Genomic DNA, 11,485 nt, shown 5'->3' on the forward strand with positions numbered 1-11,485 from the left:
CACTTTTTTTTCTTTAGTCCACCCTTAGTTTAAAAGTTATAACAAAAAACTTTTTTCAAATTAACAACTTCTTAAAAATCAAAATTTGTTTTTTTCAGTGTAAAATTTATCCTTTTTTCATTTTTCCTCAATTAAGCATTTTAATTCCAACTTATAACATCACTTTTTTTCGTTAGCCCACCCTTAGCTTAAAAGTTATAACAAAAAACTTTTTTCAAAATACCAACTTCTTAAAAATCAAAATTTATGTTTTTCAGTGTAAAATTTATCCATTTTTCATTTTTCCTCAATTAACCATTCTAATGCCAACTAATTACATCACTTTTTTTTGTTAGCCCACCCTTAGCTTAAAAGTTATAACAAAAAACTTTTTTCAAAATACCAACTTCTTAAAAATCAAAATTTGTTTTTTTCAGTGTAAAATTGATTCTTTTTTCATTTTTCCTCAATTAACCATTTTAATTCCAACTAATAACATCACTTTTTTTCGTTAGCCCACCCTTAGTTTATGTTGGAGCTCAAATCATCATAAATTACTTTATTTTTGAATTAAATTTTGAATAATTAACTTACTCTTAAATTGAATAAATTCTACTACTTTTAATACATTTATTTTTGAATTTGGCGCTTCATTTATACGATTAGCCATAATAACTTATTGTTGAATTCGCCTTTAAAATGTTACTTAAAAATAAAGTAATTTCTCTCTCTAAAAAACTGCAATAAAATGTATGTATAAATAGAAGCTTTCAACTTTAATAGAACCTCTTTCTTGATCAAAAACCCTTAGGGGAAAAATCGCTACTTTTTATTTCGTCTCGCCACAAGTTTTCTCGTTTTTCGCTTTTATAGTATATCGGCTATAATATAGTAATTGAATTTTATAGGAAAAAGAAAAAGATACAACATAACATAGTAATATTGAAAGACTAAAATTTTGGTTATATTCGCTTAATTTATCTCAACCAGGATCTTCCTATCTTTTTCATAGAAAAGACAAAATAGAGTTCCCAGGTTGACGGTCAAAGTTGTTTGATCGTACATTTTTGGCGCACAACGTGTTTAAAGTGGTAATCCACATAAATTCCTATAAAAAATTTAAAAAAGAAATAAATTCTGTGTGAAAACTTATATATATCTTGCACTAAAAGTGACTATAAAAACTATAAACTTAATCAAAAAACTATAAATTAGTGCATTGAAAGTGAAAATTTCATCGGTTACATCGCGCTATCGGTTTCGTGTCGCGAGTGCATGGTGTTGGTGCTAAAATCCAGGAGAAAGGAGAACAAAATCCAAGGAGAAAACTCTCATCAATCATCCCAGAAGAAGACGAACCAGCAGGTTAAAAAGCCAGAGAAAATTGTGGGAAATAAATATAAAAATTCCCACCCAGGTATGTCCGGTCTGAATTTTATTCAAATGTGCGTTGTTCCAGCATCTACTTGATCTAATTTTAAAGCTAATAACAACATAAAAGCTAAATAATAATTTAAAAAAAAAAAAAACGCACATTCGACATACATAAAAGACCTTAAACTTGCTATTACCTAAATCTTCAAATATACATTATATATTAGGGTGTCCGTTATTTCCCAAAGTGACGTTTTCGGGGGTGACACCCCCCAGATCGAAAGTTTAGGCCCTAAATACGGGGAATTTAGCAAAAAAAAAATTTTTTGGGGGTCATTAACCCGTGCCTCTAAGGTCATACTTTCCCCATACAAATTTGTATGGGAAATTTTTAACTCATACATAAATTTTTTTTTCTCTCGAGTTAAATCATCTATTTTTAAAATGTTTGTTGATTTTGGTTGGAAAATATTTTTTATATTTTATTTCGGTTTTTGAAATTATTAGCTGTTTTCGTAGTTTTTGCTTTCACCTATCACATAATTTTAAATGCAGTTTTATTGGTTTTTAATTCTTTTCAAATATTGCATTCAAAAATTTGTGTATAAATCAAAAATTTTAATTTTTTTAAATTTTTTTTGAAATTTTTGCCGTTTCTCCGTATTTAGGCCCTAAACTTTCGATCTGGGGGGTGTCACCCCCGAAAACATCACTTTGGGAAATAACGGACACCCTATTATATATATACACTCCTTTTCATCAGAATAGGTACACAACTTTTCAAATTTTCATTAATCGTTTGTCGCCAATAGTGGTGACCTAATAAGGTTTTATTGTTTTTTGGTAGTTTAAGATGTTAGGTAAAGCAACGTACAAAATTATTTCAAAATGGACCATAACTTTCCCATTGTTTTTCTTGTAAAGTATTTTTTGAGGAAAAATTAACTTATTTCTTTCTTCATCAGAATAGGTACACCCTTGTTATCTATAATGTTTTTGTGGATTTTGGGCAAATTTACCATTAAAACAAATAAGTGGACTTTCCTAAGTGTATTTTAATAATCATACTACCGTTTTGAAAATCATGGGTGGGTTAAAATCGCTAAATTTTGGCAAAAACACCTTAAGAAATAAAACAAACAATGAAGGATCCACCAGTACTGGTATGGTTAAAAAAAAATTACGAATTGTGAATATGCTCTGTCCAGACTTCAGATACAAACATTCTGGGGTAAAAAAAATGAATGGTGGTAAAAAAATGCAAAAAAAACACTCTTAGACGAGTAAATTTTTACATGTGCTACACGGTTAAAAATTCAGGAGTATTTTTTAATACAGCTCTTGTATTAAAGCAATTTGCAATACAAAAAATATTACATTTTAATACTTCCAAAATATTAAAATTATTTTTAATCTTTTTTGGAATAAATTTCAATCTTTAAGTATTAAGTTTACTTCTTGTAATACAAAAATTATTAGAAAATAATCTCCGTGGGTTAAATTCTAATCTTGTATTGAATTTAATTACCGCTGTATTAGATTTTAATATTTTTGTATTATATTTGAGTATATTTTATTACATTTTAATATAATTACACTACATTTTAATATAATTGTATTAAAATATAACAAAAATTTATTAAAAACTAATATTAAAAGTATTAAATTGTAATACGGGAATATTAAATTTTAATCAAACGTCAGCAGCCGCAGTACACATAAAAAGGTAATATATTCCGAACGTTGTCAAATTTTGTTTGTCAGGTCGGCCTCAAATTTTTTAATTTCAATCGCAGTAAACATGAAATTTGGTTTTGTTTTAATTTATAAAATGTCATTTGAAAAAATTATAAATTAAAAAATCACAAATTTTCTTCGTGTTTCTTCGCGGAAAATGGTGAATAATTGTTAACAAATTATTGGTGTGCGTGATTTTTCAGTTTTTGTCCGTTTTTCGTCGGTAAATAAAAGAAATAAGATTTTCGATAGCTGACATTGGTCAGTTTAAAAGATATTACCTTTTTATGTGTACTGTGGTCAGCAGTAGCCATTTTTAAAATGAAAAAAGTCCATTCTTTGAGGTAACTTTTCTAAAAAAAAAAAATTAATATTTGTAAATTTGTACTAATTTGAAGGCGCTTTGTGTTTTTTCGAAGCAAAATACATACATTGCAGATTAATTTTGATCGGCAATAAGATTTAACATGCCAAAGTTTGTGAAACAGATAAAATAGAGACAATAATATCACCATTATAATATTATTTATGATTAGTATTTATTATCAGTAGTGAATTTAGGAAAAGAATACATATTATTAACTTTAAATACATTTGGTATTGAATTGAAATATTATTATGAAATTAATATGAAAAGATTATATTTTAATATTCAATAATTGAAATTTAATACATTTAGTATTAAATTCTAATATAAACTGTATTATTTTTTAATACGACTATATTACATTTTAATACATTTTTTATTAACTAAAAAATTTTAATATTTGTCTTGTATTGAATTTTAATACATTTCTGGTGTAGACCTATATGTAACCCAAAAAGTATTAAAAAATACTCCAGAATTTTTAACCGTGTACCAATTTTGGTGGATTAACGACAAGAAAAAAAGTGAAAAACAGTTGTTATTTGTAATTTTGGGAAAGTAAATAGAATGGTCATTAGTCCCAATCTTCTAAAATGGCTGAATTTTGAAAAGACACCATTACTACACCAAGAACAGATTTGTATGCGTTTAAGGTTTTTGAAATCCTTTACCACATGAAAAGTTGAGTGGTATTTCTTGTTATTTTTGGATCAACGAACATTTAATTTTGATGTCCTTGGTGAGTTAAACTATCAGTTTAACATTCTGCGAAAGTAGAAACCATTTTGAGACCAACTTCATTGTTAAAAAAGAAGTGTTAAGGCATGGAAGAAAGTTATCTTCTACGATAATACAATTAATGAATTTCAAACGTGAAGAATGGTCACAATTATTTGTAGGTAAATGCATATTCAAGAAACTTTTCCTTAATTCTCTAGTATTTGTGAACCAGTATTCTGATTTTTTTAACAGGACCTACCACAAAAAATGCTCTGTAAAATATTGGGAGGAAGTGCAAATTTAGAAAGTACTTGAGTATCTACCATAGAAAACAACCCTGAACCTTGTTGAAAATGTTTGGAAATGGCTAGCCCGTACTTATAAAATTTGTGATATTCGATTTTAAGACAAAAATATTTCCTAACCCACCATTTAACAATGCAATTCCTGGACAGTTTGTTATTTTTTTATGAATAAAAACGCCACTATACAAAAAATAAAATAATTAAAATTCATTTTTAAGAAGAACTTGATTTAAATTTATTTCATGGACCACTTTGACATCATTCTCTATGTGTACCTATTCTGATGAAACAAAAAAATAACTCAGTTTTTCGATATGAAATGCTTTGCCATAGAGAAACAAGAAAAAAAAACCACACGTTTTGAATTATTTTTTTTTGCTGATTCTGCTAACATCTTAAACAATTACTTGACACCAAAAAATTATTATTTTTCCTACACTGTAAGGAAAAAAGGAATACTGAACATTTGAAAAGTTTTGTACCTATTCTGATGAAAAGGAGTGTATATTTAAACTATATACATAAAATATATTCTAACTATATTTAAATAAAACTTTGAACAACATATCCTGCTTTATAAATATATTTCATAAATAAATATTTAAATACAAAACTCCATAAACTAAATAATATCAAACATAAATTCATTCGCTAACCATAATCAGCATCCGCATAATTTATGGTGCTTTCATCACGTAAAAATTGATAAAATCCACAAAAGTGTATTTACGATCCACTTTTGGGCGAAACACACACACACACACAATATTAAAAAGCTTTCGTTTCCAACATATTTTCGAAAACTAACCCATTGACGCACTCACCACACCATTGCATAATATCGTTTCGCTCTATTCGCTCGTTCTCTCGTTACTTACAATCCACAAATAGGATCCATAGTATACACACCTGACTTCGATTTCAGTGCACAGATCAACATTTCGGCACACAACATCATTGATTTCATTTATCGCTTTGCTCTATTCGCTCGTACTCTCTTATCGTAGCCACATATCATCTCCATGGTATACACACCTGATACGATTTCAACTTCATATCAGTGCATCGATCTTCATTTCGCTAATACATCATCACCCAGGTCGTCAACGTTGTCATCACCGTCATCATCGCCATCATCGTCGTCGTCGGGGGAGATTTTTGCTTCATGATCAATTCACTGATAGAGCTTTTTTGAATAACATTTTTTGTCGTTGAAATGCAATAAATAACTTTTGCCTTTTCGTAGGTTTAACCTTCAATGCTTTGAAAAGAAATTCTTAGTACAGAATAAATTCGCTTGTTAAAATTGGATTTTGGATTAATCTCAATTCTCACAATCTATCTTTGAATTCAACTCGCCGTGAGATTTCATTTGTTGGGACAGTTTTTGTTGGGAAATTTTATTCTTTGCAACAGGGTTGCCACCTAGCATTTTTGGTTTGTTGAATAAATTTAATTGAATTTTCAATAAATTATAATCGTTTTTGTTTTTACTGTCGCTGTTTAAAGAATAATTGAAAATTAAAAATCTACAATGGCTGAACCAACACTTGATGAATTAAAACAACAACGAGCTTCTACTAAAGGAAGTATATCTCGGATAAAGAATATCGTGGAATGAATTCTAACGCCCTAACTTCAACTGACAATAAACAAATATTAGCATATCAAACCAAAATAGAAGTTTTATTACCAACAGATACTAGTAGAGGTGAAATAGAAGTTTTGTACATCACCGCAAAAACTAAAATTCTTTCGCTTTTGGGTACTGGTAGACGAAGTAGTGTCGCAGACATGACAGTTTCTACTGTCCCACATACAATTAGTCATCTTCCAAAACAACGTTTACCAAAGTTTAGTGGAAGATATTCAGACTATAAAAATTTTATAAATTCGTACAACAATTTGGTAGAAAATGATTTAAGTTTGACAAGAATAGAAAAATTTAATTACTTGCTTTCTTGTTTGAGTGATCAAGCTCTTGGCACAGTTAAGGCTTTTCAAGTCACGGAAGCCAATTATCCCAAGGCACTTCTTAGTTTGAAAGAGCGCTATGATAATGATTGCCTCATTTTCTTAGAATATATCTCACAGCTGATCGAATTACCCAAGGTTCAAAAAGCTTCTTCTGTTTCTCTACGGAGCTTGGTAGACAATATTTCGGCGTTGATAAGTTCGCTACTTTCTATAGGATCGCATGAGAATATTTGTAACGCAATAATAATTCATATTGCGATGTCGAAGGTTGACACAGATACACAATCGAAGTGGGATGAACAACCGCACTATAAGAAGTTGCCCGATTGGAAGGATTGTGCAAGCAAACGGTGCCAATATTTGGAAGCAAGAGTTAGCAAGCAGATTCGTTCGGAACAATGCGTGAAGACATTCAACAAACATTCATCACCAAAGCCAACAATAGTAAATCCTCATCGCCCACAAACTTCGCTTGCTGCAAACCAACGATCCTGTATCTTATATCGAGACCTTAACCATTCAATTACAAATTGTAAAAAATTTCTTGAGCTTTCGGTTATGGATAGATTTTGGAAAACCAAAAAACTAGGCTTGTGTCTGAATTGTTAAGGGAAGGGTCATAGTGTATCTAGATGTCCATCGTCTTATAAGTGCAAGACTTGCAAACAAGCACATCATAGCCTTTTGCATAGGACTCAACCTGCAGACACCTATTCTGGTATTGATACTCCCTCAGATACATCTGGTCAAAGCACATCGGCTGCAACTCATTCCGCAATGGAAAAAGAGCAAGTTCCTGAAGCACAAGTTTTTTTAGCAACAGCATTAGTTCTTATCAAGGACTAATCGGAAGGCTTTCAACTCGGTAGGGTTCTACTAGATTCTGGTTCGCAAGTCAATTTTATTAATGAAAAGTTCGCCAATTCACTTGGTCTAAGGAAACATCGTAAGAATGTTGACATCGTCGGAATAGGAGTGACTGAAACAAAAATAAAATATCAAACTCAATCAACAATCCGTTCACGATATAGCAACTTTGAAATTTCTCTCGAGTTTTTAGTTGCACCTTCCATCACTGGGTATCAGCCTGAAGCATCTCTCAATGTAAGCAGTTGGAATCTACCTTCTAATTTAGAGCTTGCTGATGAGAATTTTAATCAACCGTCACAAATCGATTTATTGTTAGGGGCTGAAGCTTTCTTCGATTTATTAGAATCAGGTCAGATAAAACTCGGAGAGGGTCTTCCATCATTGCAACAAACTGCATTAGGATGGATTGTATCTGGAAGATACAAATCAAAATACAACACTACAAAGAAAGCATCGTGCGTAGCCAATACACTTGAAGTTGGTCTAAATAAATATTTTGAAAAATTCTTTGAATTTGAAGAAATTCAAGGTCTACGGTCAATATGGTCTGAAGAACAGAATGAATGCGGAAAGCATTTCATAGACACAATTAAGGTGCTTCCTAGCGGTCGGCTTATGGTACAACTACCTTTCAAAAAACATCCTAGCTGTCTTGGAGGCTCTTACGATATTGCTTTTAGAAGATTTTTGTCGCTTGAGCGTAGGTTATCCAAAAATGCATCAATAAAAAGTCAATATTCTGATTTCTTAAAAGAATACGAACGTTTAGGTCACATGTCTCTGGTTCCCAATCCAAACCTTGATGAAGATCATTATTATCTTCCGCATCAATATGTATTAAGGCCTGATAGCGTATCAACAAAGTTACGTGTAGTCTTTGACGCATCTTGCCGCACATCATCACAAATTTCTTTAAATGGAATACTAATGGTGGGTCCTATTATACAGGATGAGCTTTTGATTATTTGCTACGTTTTAGACTTTATCGATACGCGCTAACTGCAGACATCGTTAAGATGTATAGGCAATTCCTTGTGCATCCATCGGATAGGAAATTCCAATTCATCTTATGGAGAGAAAACGAACATACCCCAATACAAACTTATCAGCTCAATACCATAACTTACGGCACATCATCTGCACCCTTTTTAGCAATTCGCTGTCTTCAGTATTTGGCTGAAATTAACGTCGAACGTTGTTACGGCCACCTAGAAGGGAAACATAAAACGGAACGATTAGAATATGCCTGACTAGCAGGACTGGGCTCAGGAACATCCTTGCAAAGATTGAGAGGAAAAGAAATTGCAAACATGTTCCTGAGTGATATACAGTTGGTCTACTTATCTGTATCATCATTCTAGGGTTTGTGTAGTGTTCCTTTATTTTTACTGAAGGAACATAAAAGTTCCCGAATGTATGAATGAAAGGGTAATGTTACCCAGAGATGGTCCTTTGGGAAACAAAATGTAGGGCGAATGTGGACGGCTACCTTGATAGTGCCCATTCATTCGGATTTGCTTCTTAATATAAATCCATGAATGTCTGCTATAGATTAAAAGGGAATCCATAAACCGACGACGAAAAGAGTTATGGGCAAGTCCACGCATGGAGTCCACGACAACTCCTGGCTAGGACCAGAGGATAATGGACTTTTAGGAAATTTATTAGCACTAGAGCGAATATTGTTTCAACACGACGAAATAAATTCAGATAAAAACGCGAAAAAAACCTCGAAACCTCAACCGCGTGGTAAAACATGACCGAGTTGTAAATTAAATTAAATGAAAATTTGAGGCAAAGGACAATTGACAGGTATGAACAGCTGGGTTTAGAATTTCGTTGAGAAATAAAACTTCTCAAACTAGGTAAAATTGGGTTCGGGTATTTGATAGAAGTAGAAATGCCTGAAAGTAGACTATAATATTTAGTCGGTTGTATTTGAATTGAAATTCAAATACAAACACCATTAAAGTTGACCTATGAATACCGTCATCGAACGGGCATAGTTGCGGTCGTCGTTGGCTCGAAGTGAAGACAATGCCGTGAAGAAGATTATTCGATAGTTAGTCGTGCAAGCTGCTAGACCACAGCATCTATCGAAGACAGTGAAACTATAAGTTCTAAGATAAGAAATAAAAAATTTGAGTCTTGTAGAGTGCATATTTAGTACTTTTTTTTTGATTTTGATTGTACTTAGTAAGTTAAATAATTTAAAATAAAAAGAAAAAAGTGCATATTAATTTAAGTAATTTAATTTAGATAGTGCTCAACTATAGTTAAATTAAATTAACATAGGAGTTAAAATAAAGCCAAGAAAAATAAAATTAAGTTTTGTGTTGTCAGGGTGAATTGGCGGTTTCCGACGAACTATAAGGTCGGGACCGCCCAGCTTTAAAGTTGTCAGAGCCCGAAAGTGCAGTGAAGCGGTGCCCTGAACGGTTCTTACAACCGGTATAGAACGACAAATAAATATATATATAAACATACATATACTGGTGAAGAAAGGAGCAACAGATGCTACATCCAGAGAGTTTAATCGGCTAAAAAGGGCTGCACTGCAAATCGACTACTGGAAAGCCTGTAGACAACCCAGGTTTAACAAGTAAAAGCTATACCAATAAAATTATTTTAAGTTTTGAACCCAACAAACTGCGAAATCCGCCAAACGTTGTACTGGGTATCATATAATCCAAGCGTTCACCCCTAGTGAGCAAAAGATAAAGTAAAAGCGAGGCTTCTTACTGCGACTAGCGTAAGTTGCCGAAATACTCACCGGAAATCCTTGGCCCATCATAGTCCTGGAGGGCAAATCTTAATCTAAGGCTTACCTACAAGAATTTGGCGTGATATTGTTTTTTTTTTGAAATTATATTTACTTATATTTTATACTTTTTATTCTGTTTTTTTAAATATTTTAACTGGTACTTACCAGAATTTAGTAATTAATTTTTGTTTGTGCTAAGGGCAGTTGGTACAAAAGTCCGAGATTGAGGATTCCTTGCCTACGTCTCGTGAATAGGGTCCCTCCAACCCCGTTAATTGAAAGCAAGTTTTTGCCCCTCGGCATACGCCGATACAAAGAGCTCTCTTTATAGGTAGGAAGTCCCAGGGTATAAATTCATTAGATTGCTGGCCAAATTGAAGCCAAATAATAAGTTTATGGTGGTTTGGGTGCACCGAGTGAACACGAGTACTGGTCCGGGTCCGCTATTTTTGTCGGAGGAACCAACGGCTTTTGGTATTACGGTGGCCCGTACTTAAACGTTATTTTTTTTGGTTCTCATTATTTTTTTTTTGTTTTATTTAATTGATTTTTTTTGTCTTTTGTGATTGGGTCACTTAAATTTAAAGTTTTTTTTTGTTTTAAGCCAAAATTTGAAGTTTTGTTTTAAAATTGTTTTATTTTTAGAGTCTTTTGATTGAAATTTGATTTATTCGAAATTCAATATCTTTTACGTTTTAAAGAATAACAAAAAGATTCCTTTAAATTTTTAAGATCTTTTTTTTTTCCCAAATGGATATAAATTTAAATTAAAGTTCGGAATGTTAATGTAGGGTTAGATATCAGATTAATAAAATTTAATGTAAATCACGCCAAAGTGAATGAAAAGAGTATGCATTTTTTATTGAACTTTAAGGAAAGTTCAATGGAGATTTAAGAATTTATTTCAGGGGGGTGTAATTAGGCTGGTTTAAGCCTCTCGGTGGGGGTAAGTATGACTTGACAGCGAAATTAGGTCTTTCTTTAGGGGGATTCCAAAAAAACTGGACCAACGGAATCCCAGGTAGGGTGGGAAAAGGTCATGCTGCGCCGTCATCTGCAGCGCCTCAAAGTGTGAGTTTGTTTTGTGTGGGTGGTGAATTTTTTGGTATAGAATTTCGGCATGATATATGTTTTGAAAACAGGTGAGGTACTGCTGTGGGGGCAAGACCCCCCCTAATCCGACGAGTTGAGCCGTGTGACGCAAGCATGCCGCGGCCCCTACAGCGTGCAATCTATCCCCTTTCCCCTTAACCTTCGTCTTCAAATATGGGAATCGTGAATCTTGGAAGAATGATTCTGGAGCCGAGGATCTTGGAAGCAACGGTCCTGCCCACGAAGAAGACATGGTTGTCTCCTATTACCCTCCCTATTGCCTGGTTTCAACGTTTTAGT

The 11,485-nt window shown here is 32.5% G+C and overlaps 1 protein-coding gene across 1 annotated transcript; it reads left to right on the top strand.

Annotated features, from left to right (window-relative positions):
- Positions 1 to 5,011: 5,011 nt before the first annotated feature.
- Positions 5,012 to 10,709, top strand: LOC129906162 (uncharacterized). The gene is made up of 2 exons (XM_055981826.1): positions 5,012 to 5,919; positions 5,992 to 10,709. Exon 2 carries the CDS (start codon positions 6,100 to 6,102, stop codon positions 7,066 to 7,068), a length of 969 nt encoding a protein of 322 aa, XP_055837801.1. The 5' UTR covers positions 5,012 to 5,919; positions 5,992 to 6,099; the 3' UTR covers positions 7,069 to 10,709.
- Positions 10,710 to 11,485: the final 776 nt, after the last annotated feature.

Source organism: Episyrphus balteatus, chromosome 1 (assembly GCF_945859705.1).
Source record: "Episyrphus balteatus chromosome 1, idEpiBalt1.1, whole genome shotgun sequence".
Classification (NCBI taxonomy): Eukaryota; Metazoa; Arthropoda; class Insecta; order Diptera; family Syrphidae; genus Episyrphus; species Episyrphus balteatus.

What these genes read in the sequence shown, in the direction of transcription:
- LOC129906162 (XM_055981826.1), top strand. Translation starts at nt 6,100, where the DNA reads ATGAATTCTAACGCCCTAACTTCAACTGACAATAAACAAATATTAGCA.